This window comes from Coloeus monedula, assembly GCF_965178545.1.
Source record: "Coloeus monedula genome assembly, chromosome: 26".
In the NCBI taxonomy this organism is placed as follows: domain Eukaryota; kingdom Metazoa; phylum Chordata; class Aves; order Passeriformes; family Corvidae; genus Coloeus; species Coloeus monedula.
In genome coordinates this window covers 2,363,472-2,380,880 of record NC_138806.1, presented here as the reverse complement: position 1 = coordinate 2,380,880, position 17,409 = coordinate 2,363,472, and the positions used below count along the sequence as shown (strand labels likewise).

Below are 17,409 nucleotides of genomic sequence, written 5' to 3'. Positions count from 1 at the left end.
AGCTGCTCCCTGCACTGGAGCCTCCACCTCGATACCCCTCTTTCCCCTCTCTTGACTCATTAAATTCTGCTGCATCCCAGCCCTTGCCTTTGTGTCATCCTTTGCCCTGCAGACCCTCTCCCAAGGCAGAGAGGCTGCCCTGGGGTGTTTCTGGGAGGGGGTTGTTGGGGCTGGTTTTGCACTGGTTGTCCACACAGGCTGGCATTGGCTGTGCTCAGTGTGCACTGAGCAACCCTCTAGGTTTCGAATTTCTCTGCCTTTTTGCATCAGAATGGAATTTTTCTAAACAGTTCTGTGTCTACCTTGTACTTTCTTCACACACTTTTTCATTGTTCCTCGCTCGGCTCAACACTGCATCAGAAGTAGCAAGCAGTGAATATGTACTGTAAGGACACAGGTTCCAGCTTCCCATCAGCTGCCAGGCAAAACCTTCCTAACAGTATTCTGCCCATTCATCAGTTACACAAAAAATCAATTTCCATTAAAACTCACCTTGAACACTTCCCATGATGGGACACTCCATTTTCCATTTCTCACCACATCATTAATTTCTTCCTTATGTCCCATCTACATCTGCCCTATTTCATTTTAAAATTGTTCCTCCTTGTCCAGTCACTGCAGGCCTTGATATAAAGTGTCTCTCCAACTTCCTTATCCATTCCCTTTACATATTGAAATGCTGCAATAAGATCTCCCCAGAGCCTGCTCTTCTCCTGCCTGAAAAAACTCAAATCTCTCAGCCTTTCTCCATGGCAGGTGTGATGCATCCATGTGTTCAGTTTTGTAGCCCTTGTCAGGAGCTGCTCTAACAGGTCCATGACTGCTTGGACTGGGAACCCCAGACTGGACACAACACTCCAGATGGCGTCTAATGAGAGCAGACTAGAAACAGACAATCCCCTCTCCTGCCCTGCTGGCCATGTTTCCGTTAGTACAGACCAGGACATGATTGAATTCCTAGGATGCAAATGCACATTGCTGACTCATGTCCAATTTTTCTACCTCTATTTTTTCTGGTTCCTTCTCTGCAGGGCTGGTCTAAACCATTTCTCTTCCAGTCTTGGCCTTGTTGAAGTTCCTGAGTTTCACATGGGACCATTCTCAAGTCTGCCAAGATCCCTATGAATTGAAACACTTCCCTCAAGCCTCAGCTTGGTGCCATTCACAAACTTGTTGAGTGCCCACCCAGTCCCACTCCTATGTTGTTGATGAACATATTTACAAATAGTGGTCCCTGTATTGATCCCTGATAGACACCACTCATCATTGGTTTCCACTTGGACATTGAGTCCTTGAGTATAAATCCTTGGATGCTCCCAGAATGCCTCTGGGACACCGTCACTTGCAGATGAGGAAGGAAGCCATGACTTCACCTGAGCCCTGACCGTCAGATCTGGCTTTGCCCAGACCTCCTTCTTGGCCTTGGTGCTCATTCTGCAGAAGGGACGTGTGGCCACTGCTGACATTGCTTGAGAAGCCTGGGTTGTGGAGGGCCCTGGGAGGGCAGAAACCCCAAACATCCCATGGAAGTGGATAGGAGGAGAGAGGAAGAGATAGGAGAGAAGGAAAGGCAATTTATCTTGTCCTGGCTGCCATCATTCTGCGGGGGCAGGCTCAAACCAAGAAAAGCCCCAGAGCACAACAGGACATGGAGCAGAGGACCAGATGTTTTGATCTGATTATTAAAAGATGCCTCTGCCCAAATTAAGGTACAAATGAGACCATACGCCAAAGTCAATATTACAGATTTTATTTAACAGTAAATTTGAGACAGAGATGGATAGAAAGAAAGAGGAGATAGAGGAGGGTGAGAGAAAGCAAGAGAGTGAGAGAGAGACAGGTTAAGTTGAAAGATATCACCACCCCATGGATCCAGAAGCATCTTGTTGGTTCTTCCTCCTGGTCTTCTTGGTGTTGGGAATCCCCGAGTTGTTCTTCTGGGGTATCACCTTTATACAGGCCAAATTCTGGGTACCCTTGGGGTGTAGATACCATTCCCATAACTTGGCAGGGAATGTGTATAAGCAGTTGCTTTCTTTTCCCCAGTCAGCCACAAGTGGGAATTTTTGTCCAGATGCATTAACCAGGATGCTCCCCAGATCTGCCTCAGCAGGCCTGGAATTAGCGCCCTTCTGCTGCAAATTCCTCTCTCTGTTCTTATCTCAAGTTCCCATTGTAGTGACTTATCTTATTCTGTGGCCTTGACAGTGTTTAAGGCAGTTGTGATCTTTAAATCTCTTACACCAATCTGTACTGGTGCTGACTGGGCTGGAGGTCTGTCAGAAATATGAAACATTATAGTTTATGTCTTAAATATTTTCTTAAAATACTTTTAAAACTGTATTACAAAAGCTGCAAAAAAGACTACCGCACCCTGGATGGGGCCCTGACTGAGGACTTACACTGCTCGCTGATGAAGATAAGATAAAGTAACAGCTCAGGGCTGGGGACATTCATGGAGCACAGGTTTAACACCTCCAAGGTGGAGATCACAGCCCCAAGGCTATCAGCTGCCAGGCTCACACAGACCCTCCACCAAAGGGCAGGGGGAGGAGAGACTTTGGGTGTCTTGGAAAAGCCTCTGGTCAGAAGCTTATCCACAGCAGAAGGGGTGACATGGCCCATCACAGGGGTCCCTCTCACCAGACCCTGCACCAGAGCACCAGAGATGATGCAACACACCCTAGTGTTGCAAGGGACAGTGTCAAGCCAGCCCCTGCAAGAGAGGCAGGTGGGTGCTCCCACCTGGCCCAAAGTGTATATTAATCCACGGGATTCTGTACTCTTCGGCGTGTGGAAGTGTGGCCACGGCGGCGATGGGAGACCCTCACCACCAGCAGACCAGATGGAGGGGAGCAACAAGACGTTGTTGGGACCCTCGGATGGGTGATATGCTGTCATACATGAAATCCCTATTTGTGCTTGGTCTTTGCATATTAAGTGCTTTAAGTAATTAATTTTGAGTTAATTATTTTTAAATTGAATTTTACAATTAACCCATCAGCCCAGGTACAAAAATCCAGTTCCATTATCAGTGTTTTCATTTGTTAAAAGCTTATTAATAGAGTTGCACCCTTCCCAGTTACAATTTTCCCAGTTAAAAATCACAAACTTGCCCCTTTTCAAGCTTCAAACCACTGGTACACCATAAGAGTTACCTTTCCTGTGTTTACTGTATACTTTTACAAGTGTTTTGAGGTGTGTTGGATGTATTTTAATACTCTTTGTAGGTGTTTCACTTGCATTTTGATTCCAAGGCCAAAACCCCACCCAGTCTTAATAGCCAGCAGCTATTTTTAGCCACAACCATTACTCTGCAGGCAAGTTCCATGGCAACCTGAATACCTGAATTTTAATGAAGGCATTGTATTCCCTTATCTCTAACTGATACCACCCCCCCCCTTGACAATGATGAGCCATTGGTGGACAGAGATGATCCATCAAAGGGAAAGCACCAATCGCCTTGGACCGAAGGGGCGGGCTGTGGGCGGGCTGTGGGTGGACTGGGGGCGGAGCAAAAACTATAAAAAGGACGAAGCCGAGAGGCGGGTTCTCTCTTCTCTTCCCCTCTTGCTCTCTCCAGACTAGCTGTGGGAGACATCGGTGCTGGGGCATTCAAAGCCTTACCCCTTTTAAGGGGCTTTTAGTAATTTTTTTAAGTCAACCCAGCACTGCAAGTTCTTTTTCTCTACCTGAGGTCTAGTGCTGTCTCAGCCAGAAGATCTCAAATCCCTGCGCTCCTGGGGCATACCATCTACCGAGCCATAGGATCCCAAATTTTTATATTTTTCTGATTTCTGTAATTTTTCAATTTTTTCTGTTTTCAATAAATTAATCTTTTTAAGAGCTGTCTCATTTTCTCACATATGCTTCCACCCAACCCCTGTTACCTCTCCCTGTTCCCCCACCCCACACACACACTTCTCTTTATTATTTCTTTCTCTCTTTTCTCTTCCCTTCTCTTTGCCTCTCTACTATTAAATAAAATACATCCATTTTTTGGCATCTGCATCTAAGCTCGTTTGGTTTCAATCTCATTTCTGGGAATATTTTGAGTCTTCTAAGTTCTTTCTGGTTTATGCACAGAGACTTAGCTTGCTTTGCTTTTCTGAGTTTAAACTGGATCATAACAAGGTCATTGACTTCAGAGCAGCCAGTATTGTTCTGTGCTTCAGATGTGTGCCTAAACCAGTGCAAAGAACACACCAAAGCTTGAGCTATTGCTGCACAGGGCTGGGCCACCATCAAGACCATCTCTCTTTCTCACTCTGTATCCTCCACAGTGGAGGCCAGGAGTGGGCAAGCAGCTGGAGCTGACACAACCAGGACAAATGACTTCAACTGAACAAAGGGCTATTCCAGGTCATAAAGAGTCATAAAATCACTTAGGTATGAAAAGATCTTTAAGATCAAGGGGCCCAACCATTAACCCGGCACTTCCAAGCTCAACACTAAGCCATGTCCCCAAGTGCCAGAACTAGATATCTTTTGAATCCCTCCAGGGATGGTGACTTCACCACCCTGGTGGGATTCACTTGGCAGATACAACATCATGCCCAGCAATAAAGCTGTGGACAGTCTTCCCAGAGTAGCCATTCTTTGGACACTGCCTGGACATTGGTCTGCTGGTGCCACGTGTTGGGGAAGATGAAACAGGAAAGCCTTATAAATATGATTGCCTGACAAAAGATTTTGAGAATATGAAAACTATAAGCGACATCGAAATGAAGGCCACCTTTGAGATACCAAGTCTTAGTTACTGAACAACTGGAAAACAATGGTATGGCCGACTGAAGGTAATCCCCTCTTGATTGAACAATACCCTCTGCTTGCAGGCAGGTCCAAGGGTCAGAGCAGACCCTACTAGCTCAGCAGAAGGGGTCCAAAGAGTAGTTTTTAGAAGTTAAGATGTAACACTCTATGGTAATATAAGAACTCTTATAGGCTGTATGTAAATGCTATAGAATTTGTATCTTGTATTAGAGTGGTTAGTGACAATTAGAATATTCAGTACAGAAGATGATTTATTGTATTGTAACCAGGACTTCAGGCTCTCTTACTCCACTCTCTTACACTCTCTTATTCCTCTCTCTCTCTTTACTTACACTCTTGCTCTCTTGGGCCTGCTCCGAGCTGCAGCTGGCAGCTCTAAGCAGTGCCCCTGTACCCACACCCTTTGCAATAAACCACATGTTCCAAGATCTGACTTCAGAGATCTCTCATCTCTGTCCGTCCCAACCGTCCGACTCACCCCCAAGTTCCCACACCACGTGGTGGGTGATTGCCTTGGAACCACTTGGTTTTCTCTTTTTTCTCCCATCCTTCCATAGAATGTCCTGATCTTGACACCAGGGTATTTCAGTCTCTTGCTTTTCCAATTCTCCCCCTTCCCACTGGGTCAGCAGATCATGAGAACCACTGCTCAGTGCTTAGTGCTGGTCATAACACCACACAGATCCACAGGCAGTGCCTGTCCTCGTTGCCCTGCTCCTTCCTTGTCCCTGCCCAGGGCTTCCTAGGAAAGTTTTTGGAGAGACAGAGGCAGGAAGGAATGTAGGGCAGGAAGAGAGGCAGCAGGTGTGGGCTGAGTGACTCAAAGGGCTGCCCAGGAGCAGCTGAGGGAGGCCTGAACTGCTGCAGGGCACAGCTGGGCATAGTGACACACGCACCTGCAGAGCCCTGAAGGGCAGCTGACTTGGGACCAACCAGCCCTGTATACCCACACCTCCATCAGCCCGTGGGAAGCAGTAGTCCCAAAGCAGGGCCAGGGAGAGGGGCTTTTGCAGTCACCCCATCAGAACAGGGGAGACTGCCCCAACTGTGCCCTGGCAGCGAGGGCTGTCACCAACATCCTGAGCTGTTTGAGCAGGAGGGGAACCAGGAGATGGGTGGGAGCGACTCAGCACTCGCCTGCTGCCGTCCCCCGTGTGGGGACAGGCTGTAATGCAAGAACCACAAGGACCGAGTGGAGCGCGTTTGGTGCATGGTGCCAAGATGGTGAGGAGGTTGGAGCACTAGATTTAGGCACAGGCATTGCTGGGCGTGGAGAGGAGAATGGTTTCATCAGAGACAGAAAACCATCCATGGGGTAGAGAGGGCCAGTGAAGAGGATTGGTTTGTTCTACCAGCTCCAGACATATCAAGAAGGATAGAAAGTAGCAATACTGTGATAAAGCACATTTAAATCTCCTCTCCTAAAAGGCAGTGAAACACCTCCTAAATATGTCTCACAGAACCATCCCTGAGCAACACCTCCCTCCCTGGGAATCTTGGGAATAACAACAGGGAAAGGATGACACAGAGGCATGGGCTGCAGTGCAACAGAAATTTAATGAGTCAAAAGAGAACAAGATCACCTTGAGTGGAGGGTTCAGTGCAGACAACACCAGGGTCACCTAAGAATCTCCATCACATATCTGTGGCAGAGATTCCAGCAGGTGTCCATCTTCCTGATCCAGAGAAGGAGCAGGGCCAGCAGCTCCTCCCCAGGATGGCTGAGTGCGGCTCACAGCCCAGGGGAGCACAAGGCAACAAGGACACAGGAGGGAAAGGAGAGAGTGGCAGAGGGCACAGGCAGGGATGGGCCGTGCTTCCCGAGAGCCCAGGCTGGCCCTGTCCTTCTGCAAGGCATGGGCTGGGCTGGCTCAGTCCCTCAGGAAGCAACAAGCCGATGCTGCGTCCCCAGGGCGGTTCCACCCTCTGCCTCCCTGGCTTCCTTCCCCAGGGCCATCGCCAGCAGCTTTAGCAGGGGAGGCACCTCGTGCCACAGAGGCCACTGCCCAAGCCTGAGAGGCCAAAGCCCCCGGAGCTGATGGGCACTCCCTGAGAGCTGAGGATGCTGCCAACAGCAGCCGAGGTGGAGGATCCCACCACGGTGTTCTGTGGGAAGGAGCTGAGGATGGGGCCAGGCAGGGTCACCACCACGGGCGAGGGCTGGATGGCCACGGTGGAGTCCTGGCACTGCCGGACACAGGGCTCATTGCAGCTGTTGGCCAGCGGGGTGGGGCCGCAGGGCTGGCAGGGCCGGCACGGGGTGAAGCAGGACATGTCTTGGGGCTGCAGGTGCACCTGGCAGAGAGGACAGAGAGGAGCTGACCATGAGGGGTGTTTGAAGAGCAGCCTCACCACACCGTGAGAGAGATCCTTCCTCTCAGACCCTATGAGCACCACCAAGAAGGCCAAAGCCTAGGAGGACCCCACCCAGCCCATAACTCAGGAGACACCTCAGTCTATATCCACCCTATCTCCCCAATACATCTGCCCTCTCCCATGGTAAGCAGCCTCAAGACACAGCAGGGAACAAGGAAACAGGTCTGTGACAGGAAATCCTAGAGAAGGACGAGGTGGAAGAGAAAACGAAAGCAGAAGGGGACAAGGAGAACCCAGAAGAAGATAAGAAAGGGCTCAAAACTCACCTTGTTTCCAAGGAGAAGGAGGTGAAGGAGTGAATGAGAGAGCGAGGAGAAGGTCCTGCTTTTATACTGCTCCTGTGCTGCCCCAGGCCCACAGTCACTGCAGAGGGGCAGTAATTTTCCTACACACTCATCTCCAATGCACTGTCCTCCCAAAAGCCCCAGGCTGTGGTTTGGTTTCTGTCAACGCTGCCATTTCATTTCCTCATTGCTGACATGGCCATTAGGCCACAGAGGATCTTTTGAAGTATTGTGATGAGAGGCCTGAGGGTTTTCCAAGCGTGATCACGTCAGTACACGCAGAAGATGTGCCTCCATGTGCTGGAGAGGTCTGTGCAGGCAGAGGATGTGGCTGGGGGGATTTGGTGAGTGTTTTTACAAAGTCCTGTGAGGAAACATGGTTGTGTCTTCCCACCAATGCAATCCCCTCCTGAGTACATAAAGTCTTCCCTGAATGTGGGCATGCTGCATCCCTCTCCCTCCCTGCTGCCTCCCTGCTCAGGCCATGTGTCAGTGGGCATTGCCTTGATAGGCAGGTTTGTTACATTGCTGGTTTCAAATGGCTTTGTCCAAGGAAATCTCCTTCAGGGAAGACACTTCCTGGTTTATTTGGAAGAGTTGTCTCCTCTCATTGCCATCTCTGGGGGTCCCCAACCTGTGCTGTCAGCAGGCTTGTGGAAGGAGATTGTTGCCTTCCCTAAGCCTGTGATTCCTGAAGAAGCCCTATAGAGCTGGGTCACAGTCTCCTCCCTGTCAGAGGGGTCTGTTGGCTCTTGGAATAGCACATATTCCTCCCTCTCTCCTCACCCCACAAAGCACATTGCCTGCACATTTTGTACCTTAATCTGCAGGACACACAAGCACAGGCCACTTTTTCAATACACGCTGTCTGTCCTGCAAGCATCCCTGACATGTGAGAGAGCTGCCAAGCACCCTTTCCCCAGGGCCAGGATGGAGCTGCACTTGCTGAAGGGGAATTCAGCCCTGCCTGGAACAAAGCCTGCAGACATCCCACCCTCCTGCCTTGGCCTCACACCAAAAGGCTGACACATGGCCAACCCAATATTAGAGCGTGACTTGTCACTGGTAGGGAGAGTCTCTCCCTGGAAATTTGCCTACTGAAGGCATTCCCTTGTCCTCCTGGGACGCATCCCAGCTGCCTCCATGTCTGGAGGGCAGGGAAGTGCAGTGCTCCTTGGTGTGTTTTGAGAGCTGGTTTTGAATCCAGGGCTTTTCTAAGCCCATCCCCTCGCTGAGCATCCCCAGGCATGTGGCACTGCAGGATCCTTCCAGGCCTCAATCATTTGGGCAACTCCACTCCTTTCCCAGGAAAAACATCTTCAGGCACTGGGCTGTGCCCAGACCCCACAGCTCCAGGCAGCCCCAAAGGCCATTGCCCTCAGCCTGACCTGCTTGGCAGCACTGGGGTGTTCTCAGCACTGAGTGTCTATTGGAATAGTGGGCAGGACTTTCTGTGTCCTCCAGTTCAGGGTGCAAAGGGTGCCACCAAAGTGCATCATGGGGTGAAGAGAGGGGGAGAAAGAGGGCAATGTCCCAGGGGCCAACACAACCCTCAGGTAGTGAGAGGAGAGGCACATGGAGGCACATCTTCTGCGTGTACTGACGTGATCACGCTTGGAAAACCCTCAGGCCTCTCATCACAATACTTCAAAAGATCCTCTGTGGCCTAATGGCCATGTCAGCAATGAGGAAATGAAATGGCAGCGTTGACAGAAACCAAACCACAGCCTGGGGCTTTTGGGAGGACGGTGCATTGGAGATGAGTGTGTAGGAAAATTACTGCCCCTCTGCAGTGACTGTGGGCCTGGGGCAGCACAGGAGCAGTATAAAAGCAGGACCTTCTCCTCGCTCTCTCATTCACTCCTTCACCTCCTTCTCCTTGGAAACAAGGTGAGTTTTGAGCCCTTTCTTATCTTCTTCTGGGTTCTCCTTGTCCCCTTCTGCTTTCGTTTTCTCTTCCACCTCGTCCTTCTCTAGGATTTCCTGTCACAGACCTGTTTCCTTGTTCCCTGCTGTGTCTTGAGGCTGCTTACCATGGGAGAGGGCAGATGTATTGGGGAGATAGGGTGGATATAGACTGAGGTGTCTCCTGAGTTATGGGCTGGGTGGGGTCCTCCTAGGCTTTGGCCTTCTTGGTGGTGCACATAGGGTCTGAGAGGAAGGATCTCTCTCACGGTGTGGTGAGGCTGCTCTTCAAACACCCCTCATGGTCAGCTCCTCTCTGTCCTCTCTGCCAGGTGCACCTGCAGCCCCAAGACATGTCCTGCTTCACCCCGTGCCGGCCCTGCCAGCCCTGCGGCCCCACCCCGCTGGCCAACAGCTGCAATGAGCCCTGTGTCCAGCAGTGCCAGAGCTCCACCGTGGCCATCCAGCCCTCGCCCGTGGTGGTGACCCTGCCCGGGCCCATCCTCAGCTCCTTCCCACAGAACACCGCCGTTGGATCCTCCACCTCGGCTGCTGTTGGCAGCATCCTCAGCTCTCAGGGAGTGCCCATCAGCTCCGGGGGCTTTGGCCTCTCAGGCTTGGGCAGTGGCCTCTGTGGCACGAGGTGCTTCCCCTGCTAAAGCTGCTCCCTGCACTGGAGCCTCCACCTCGATACCCCTCTTTCCCCTCTCTTGACTCATTAAATTCTGCTGCATCCCAGCCCTTGCCTTTGTGTCATCCTTTGCCCTGCAGACCCTCTCCCAAGGCAGAGAGGCTGCCCTGGGGTGTTTCTAGGAGGGGGTTGTTGGGGTTGGTTTTGCACTGATTGTCATCACAGGCTGGCATTGGCTGTGCTCAGTGTGCACTGAGTGACTCTCTGGGTTCTGAATTTTTGAGCCTCTTTGGGTCAGGATAGAACTTCCCCACATTGACCAGGAACAAACATTCACTTTGTTTGCACTTCTTTTCCTTTTCCTCTCCACACTGTGACACGAGTAGTCAGCATTGAGTGTGTTACTGACCAGACAGAGGTTCTGGATTCCCTTCAGACTCCAGCAGATCCCATCCTAACACAGGATGTTCTCAAAGGGAGGGACACCGTGCAGTGGGCTGCCTTCTCACAGCCCCCTGTTATCATGGCATCATAGAATGGATTTGGTTGGAAGAGACCGTTGAGGTTTATCCAGTCCAGCCCTGCTGCCGTGGACACGGATATCTGTCACTGCATCCCATAAGGTTTGAGCAAACGTGCCCGTGAACCCTTCCCAAGATGGGACACGCCATCATTCTCTAGGCAGCATTTCCCAGTATCCTACCACTCTCACCATAGTAAAAATCTTCCTCATGTCCCATCTGTATTTATCCTAGTTCAGTTTAAAACTGTTGCTCCTTGTCCAATCAGTGCAGGCCTTGAGAAAACGCCTCTCTCCAACCTCCTCATTCATGCCCTTTACATATTGAAAGGCTGCAATGAGCTCTCCCCAGAGCCTGCTCTTCTCCTGCCTCAGAAACCTCCACTCCCCCCAGCCTTTCTCCAGAGCCGGGGCAATGCATCCGTGTGATCATTTTGCCGCCCTTGTCTGGAGCTGCTCTCTCAGCTCCGTGTCTACTTTGAATTGAGGACTCCAGACTGGATTCAGGGCTCCGGCTGAGGTCTAAGCAGAGCAGATAAGAAGGGGAGAATCCCCTGCCTTGACCTGCTGGCCATGGTTCTGTTTGTGCAGCCCTGGACCTGAGGAAATTTCTCAGCTGCAAAGGCACACTGCTGGCTCATGTCCAGTTTTCAATCTCCAGTGTCCCCATGTCTTCCTTAAAGGTCTGCTCTCAGTCTTTTCTTTTCCCAGGCCGTTCTGATATTGTGGATTTCCTCAATGCAACTTTCCTGGGAGAGTTTCTGGATGGAGGGAGGCAGGGAGAGGCAGCGGGTGTGGGCTGAGCGTCTCAAAGAACTGTCCAGGAGCATCTGAGGGAGAGGAGCAGCTGAACGGCTGCAGGACACAGCTGGGCACAGTGACAAACATCCTCACAGAGTCCAGATTTGAAGTTGGCACTGTAGTAGCCAACCCTGTCACATGCTTCAGCCTCTGAAAAGCAGGGCCCAGGTGAGGTGCTTCTGTGGTAACACCATCAAGACAGGAGGAAGTGCCAGGAGTGTTCCTGGACACCAAGGACTGTCATCAACATCGTGGGCTATCAGAGCACGACTGTCAACAGGATATCGATGGGAGCAAAGATCCCACTCTGCTCTGCACTCCCCAGATGGCATCAAGCATGCTGTGCTGCCTACTGGACTGTAACACAAAAATATCTCCAGCAAGGGAAGTGAAATACATGAAGATTGGGCAGGTTAGTGAGTGGGCTGAAACATTTACTTGTGGATGAGAGACTGAGGACACAGGCTGTGCTGACAACAGAGAAGAGAAGGAAGGCTTTGATGGGAGAACTAAAAGAATTCCTGGAGTATCTGAATGGTCGCTGAATGGCATCAGGTAATTCTTGGAGGTACAGAGAGGCAGAGGAATTTAGAAAGGTCACACTTAATATGAGTAATCAATGCTGCGTTAGAATAATGAATGCAATGTTGACAACCATGGCAATGCCACTTCCAACAACGCCCTCCCGGAAGCACACAGCAACACCTCCCTCACTGGACATGCAGGGTGAGCATGTGCAGGGCAAAGGATGACACAGAGGCATGGACTGGGATGCAGCAGAACTTTAATGAGTCAAAAGATGAGAAAGAAGTCATCTGAGTGGTAGATAGAGCACTGATGCTCTATCCCAGGCTTGTACCATCCTGTGTGTCCCTGGCTTCCTTCTCCAGGGCCATCGCCAGCAGCTTTAGCAGGGGAGGCACCTCGTGCCACAGAGGCCACTGCCCAAGCCTGAGAGGCCAAAGCCCCCGGAGCTGATGGGCACTCCCTGAGAGCTGAGGATGCTGCCAACAGCAGCCGAGGTGGAGGATCCCACCACGGTGTTCTGTGGGAAGGAGCTGAGGATGGGCCCAGGCAGGGTCACCACCACAGGAGAGGGTTCGATGATGACGGTGGAGTCCTGGCACTGCCGGACACAGGGCTCATTGCAGCTGTTGGCCAGCGGGGTGGGGCCGCAGGGCTGGCAGGGCCGGCACGGGGTGAAGCAGGACATGTCTTGGGGCTGCAGGTGCACCTGGCAGACAGGACAGAGAGGAGCAGAGTACAAGGAGTGTATAAGGATTCAACTGTCATCACACCATGACGGAGCAAAGGCATGAGCTGGGAATAAGAGCTGGAGGCTGTTTGTGGAGGCACATGGGCTCTTCCCCTCGCACAAACCCCACCAAGAGCTCAAGCCCAGGGACATCCCCAACCAGCCCAAAGCTGGGGCAATACTTCTGCTAAGACCCAGCAGTCACACACCTCCCACTCCTTTCCTCCCCTCACAAAAAGCATCTCCAAGATCCCGCATGGGACAAAGTCACAGGTATGTGTAGAGAAATCCCAGAGAAGAAGGAGAAAATGAAGAATGGGCTTCAAACTCACCTTGTTCCAAGGGGATGGAGGTGAGTGGAGTGAATGTGAGAGTGCGGAGAAGACCCTGCTTTTATACAGCTCTTGCATTGCCCCAGGCCCACAGTCCTGCACAAGGGCAGTAATTTTGCAACAGACTCACCTCGAAAACAAAATATCCTACGCAATGGCACAGATTCAGGTTATGTTTCCATCTACCTTGCCATTTTATTTCCTCATTTCTGACATTCTTGTCCTGCTCTGCAGGATCCTTTCATGTGTCACAATAAGAAGCTAAAGAATATCCCAAGCCGAATCATGTCTGTTGGGCCAGAGGTGCTGGAAGGGTCCCATGCAGGCAAGAGATGTTGGCTTGGGGCAGTGAAGTGCAATTGTTTGCAACTGCCTGTGGAAGAAGTGCCCCAGCTCTGCCCCCTGCAACATATGTCACCACAGTCCCCAAGAGTTCCTCCTGCTCAGGGACCTGTCACTTGCTTCTCTCTCTTCCCTCTCTCTCTAAGGGTCACGAGCTGCAGCATCTCCAGGCAGCCAGGCTGTGCCAATGTTTCATCTCTCTTCCTCTTTCTGCCCTTTGCTCTGGGGGGGGATCTTTGCTAGGCTGTTGGAATATCCAGGGTGGGGTTAGGAAAGCCAAAGCCCACCTGGAGCTGAATCAGGCAAAGCACGTGGAGGGCAACAAGGTGGTCTTCCAGGAAAAGGGAGAATTGGCCAAAGGCAGCCACAGTACTCAACTCAGCTTCCCTGAGGGCAGGGGGTACATGCCTGGCAGAGGTACTCCAGGGGTTCCTGGAATTGTTCTTTACTGGCAGAAGTTGCTATCAGGAATTTGAGTTCCTGACACTCCTCAGGTTGTTGGGCTATGGGAAGAGTTCCCCACAGTTCAACGGGATAAGTGTGGGAATATTCAAACAGTTTGGCCTGACACAAGTGTGTGTGATTTGATGCTGTGCACACAGGCGGGATGGTTGGTGTCAACTCCCTTTGAAATCACAGCTGTCAAAGAAGCATATGAGCACTGGAAACGAGCTGGAGGACTTGGCCCATGCAAGTTTTTCTGCCTTCAAGAAGGTGCCAAGAAATCTTGCACTGAAAAAGGAAGAACTCTTGAATCACTGCACAGAACTCTACTGTGATCTTACAGCCTTCAAATTCTGCAGTGCCACATGCCTGGGGATGCTCAGCGAGGGGATGTGCTCCGAAGCGCCCTGGCTACAAAACCAGCTCTCAGACTACAACAGTGAGGGATGCACTTCCCTACCCTCCAGATATGGAGGCAGCTGGGATGCATCCCAGAAGGGCAAGGGAATGCCTTGAGTAAACAAATTTCCTGGGGTAGACTCTCCCTACCAGTGGCAAGTCACACTCTCATTTTGGATTGGCCAGTTGTCAACCTTTTGGCATCCTGTTTGCCCACGTCCCACACAGAGCTGAATTCCCCCACAGCCAGGGCAGCTGCACCATGTCCCAGTAAAACCATCTCTGAGCACTGGACTGCAGCTCCAGGCAGCCCCATGGTCACTGCCCTCTCCATGACCTGGTTGTCAGCACTCCCTCAACCCAGGGGGCTTGCAGGACTCTCATTGTGTTTGCAAAAAGTGTGCAGGACTTTGACTCTGCTGTTGGCAGTGCCCACAGCTGCTGCTAAAGCTTATGGTGGCGTCAGGAGAGTAGAGGTCCAAGGTATATTGAGGAATCAAGGAATTTGAGAGAGCAACATTTTTCTGCAAGCCTAATGACAGTATAGCTTGGGGACCCCAGAGACTGTCACAAGAAAGAGTGACTTTCAGAAGGAAATTGGCAATTGTGTCCCCAGAAGGAGATTTCCCTGAGTGAAAGCATCTGACAACAGCACTGCAGCGCACCGGTCTATCAATGCCCAGTGACTCCTGGCATGAGCAGGGAAGCAGCAGGGAGGGAGAGAATGGGGTCCAGAGTCTGGCACAGGGGCCTTTAGGTGTCCAAGAGGTGCTTTGGTGGGAAGATGTGCACATTGTCCTGCACAGGGTGCTGAAAACAGACCCACCAGATTTCCCCAGACCTCAGGCTGCACAGACACCTCCAGTGAGTGGAGCACATCTTCTGCCTGTACTGATGAGTACCTGAGCAGCAAATCATCAGGTTTCTCATCCAGGTACTTGAAAGGTGCCTCTGTTACTTAGAGGGTGAGTCAGAAATGAGGAAATCAAATGGCACTGTTGATGGAAACTAAAACACAACCTGGGGCAGTAGGTCAAATATTTTGCTTTAGAGATGAGTGTGTTGGAAAATTGCTGTCTTTATGCAGTGACTATGAGCTGGGGGAAGTGCTGGAGCAGTATAAAAAGGGCCCTTCTCACCACTCTCTCATCCACTCCTCTCTTCTCCATCTCACTGGGAACAAGGTGAGCTTGGAGCTGGTTCTTATCCTCCTTCTCATTTTCCTTGTCCTTCTACTCTTTCCACATTATCCTCTTTTGGGACCTCTTCTCACATTCTCAAACCCAGTACTGGGTCTTGAGGCTGCTTACCATGGGAGAGGGACAGTATATCATGGAGAAAGGATGGATAAAGAATAAGATGTTTCTTGAGCTATGGGCTAGCTGGGGTGCTCCATGGCTCTTGGTCGAGCTCACAGAGATGAGAGAAAGGATCTACCTCATTTTGAGGTGAAAGGTGGCACTTCAAATACCTCTCATGAATTGATTCTCTGCTCTCTCTTCCAGGTGCACCTGCAGCCCCAAGACATGTCCTGCTTCACCCCGTGCCGGCCCTGCCAGCCCTGTGGCCCCACCCCGCTGGCCAACAGCTGCAATGAGCCCTGTGTCCGGCAGTGCCAGGACTCCACCGTGGCCATCCAGCCCTCCCCAGTCGTGGTGACCCTGCCCGGGCCCATCCTCAGCTCCTTCCCACAGAACACTGCCGTGGGATCCTCCACCTCGGCTGCTGTTGGCAGCATCCTCAGCTCTCAGGGAGTGCCCATCAGCTCCGGGGGCTTTGGCCTCTCAGGCTTGGGCAGTGGCCTCTGTGGCACGAGGCGCTTCCCCTGCTAAAGCTGCTCCCTCCACTGGAGTCTCCACCTGGATCCCCCTCTTTTCCCTCTTTTGACTCATTAAATTCTGCTGCATCCCAGCCCCTGCCTTTGTGTCATCCTTTGCCCTGCAGACCCTCTCCCAAGGCAGAGAGGCTGCCCTGGGGTGTTTCTGGGAGGGGGTTGTTGGGCTGGTTTTGCACTGATTGTCAACACAGGCTGGCATTGGCTGTGCTCAGTGTGCACTGAGTGACTCTCTGGGCTCTCAGTTTCCCTGAATCCCCTCCCTTGTCCAGCTGCCCAAGATGGTTTTGATGTAGCCCAGGACACAGTTGGCTTTCTGGGCTGTCAAAGCACAGTTCTGGTTTGTGACAAGCCCATCATCCCACAGGCACCCCCAAGTCCTCCTTGGCAGGGCTGCATGGAATGGAATAGAATAGAATAGAATAGAATAGAATAGAATAGAATAGAATAGAATAGAATAGAATAGAATGACCCTAGAACAGAATAAAATTACCCTACATAGTCCAGGGACAGCCATGCACCTCTTTTCCCTTTCCTCTTTAAGCTGAACAGTTGACACAAGGACTCCGCAGTCAATGTGGCACTGACAAGATGGAGGCACCAGCTTCCCTCAGACTCCAGGAGATCCCATCCTAACCACAGGATTCCCAAAATGAGGGACACAGAGCAGTGGGCTGCCTTCACACAGACTCCTGTTACCATGGAATCACAGAATGGGTTTGATTGTGTTGCCCACAAAATCAGATTTGTTGCCCACTGTGCAATAACTCAATAATCGCACACTCCAAAGAGAACCTGATTATTTATGTCAGAGTTGCACAAGCCTGGGTTCTCGGTGGAATTCCCCAAATCAAGCATACCCACCAGACTCTTCATGCCATTATTTGGACCCAGAAATTCAGAGGTAGAAGCTTTCCAAGTGCAGCCCCTCTGTTGGGGTTGGTTACTGAGTTCCATACAAGATGTCTGGGAGGAACACATGCTAACTGCAATCTGCTCCACTGGCACACAACATCTTGATTTACTACTCTTGTGTTTTAGGAATGGTATTCTCCAATTTAGTAGTCCCGCTAAAAAAAACTCCAGGCCAACACTCGCTTCCCCTTCCCCTCCAGATGGAAGCACAAAAGTCAAAGATCACGGGTTGAGATAAGAACAATTTACTGGAAACAGCAATGGGATAAGAAAACAAACTGTAACTGCCACAATATTAAAAACAAAAGGTGTAAGACAAAGAAAATATTTACAGGAAAGTTAAACAACTCCAGATGGTTTCATCCCCCAGGCTTTTTCCCAATGGAAGGAACACCCTTCTTCCTGGAAGCCTCTCCCAGGCCCAGCAATGACCTGAAGTGGTATAGAAATACCTCCAAGTCCTGGCCGTGCCCTCTCCTGGCTGCTGCAAAAATTGACCCTGTCCTGGCTGGAACCAGAACTAGCTGACATCAGAGATGATCCTGAATTGCGATAATCTGGACATATTACACATTCTTCAGCAGCTGGAAGAATCCAG

General features: G+C 51.0%; 4 protein-coding genes across 4 annotated transcripts; 2 read left to right on the top strand and 2 right to left on the bottom strand.

The window, feature by feature from the left end:
* Positions 1-6,741: 6,741 nt before the first annotated feature.
* Positions 6,742-7,047, bottom strand: LOC309582440 (feather keratin 1-like; the record flags this gene model as incomplete). The annotated part of the gene is made up of 1 exon (XM_082297600.1): positions 6,742-7,047. One exon carries the CDS (start codon positions 7,045-7,047, stop codon positions 6,742-6,744), a length of 306 nt encoding a protein of 101 aa, XP_082153726.1.
* A 2,644-nt stretch (positions 7,048-9,691) lies between these two features.
* Positions 9,692-9,997, top strand: LOC309582450 (feather keratin Cos1-2-like; the record flags this gene model as incomplete). The annotated part of the gene is made up of 1 exon (XM_082297610.1): positions 9,692-9,997. The coding sequence occupies one exon, from the start codon at positions 9,692-9,694 to the stop codon at positions 9,995-9,997; it is 306 nt and encodes a 101-aa protein (XP_082153736.1).
* A 2,200-nt stretch (positions 9,998-12,197) lies between these two features.
* Positions 12,198-12,503, bottom strand: LOC309582442 (feather keratin 1-like; the record flags this gene model as incomplete). The annotated part of the gene is made up of 1 exon (XM_082297602.1): positions 12,198-12,503. One exon carries the CDS (start codon positions 12,501-12,503, stop codon positions 12,198-12,200), a length of 306 nt encoding a protein of 101 aa, XP_082153728.1.
* A 3,085-nt stretch (positions 12,504-15,588) lies between these two features.
* Positions 15,589-15,894, top strand: LOC309582455 (feather keratin 1-like; the record flags this gene model as incomplete). Its single annotated transcript, XM_082297615.1, has 1 exon — positions 15,589-15,894. One exon carries the CDS (start codon positions 15,589-15,591, stop codon positions 15,892-15,894), a length of 306 nt encoding a protein of 101 aa, XP_082153741.1.
* Positions 15,895-17,409: the final 1,515 nt, after the last annotated feature.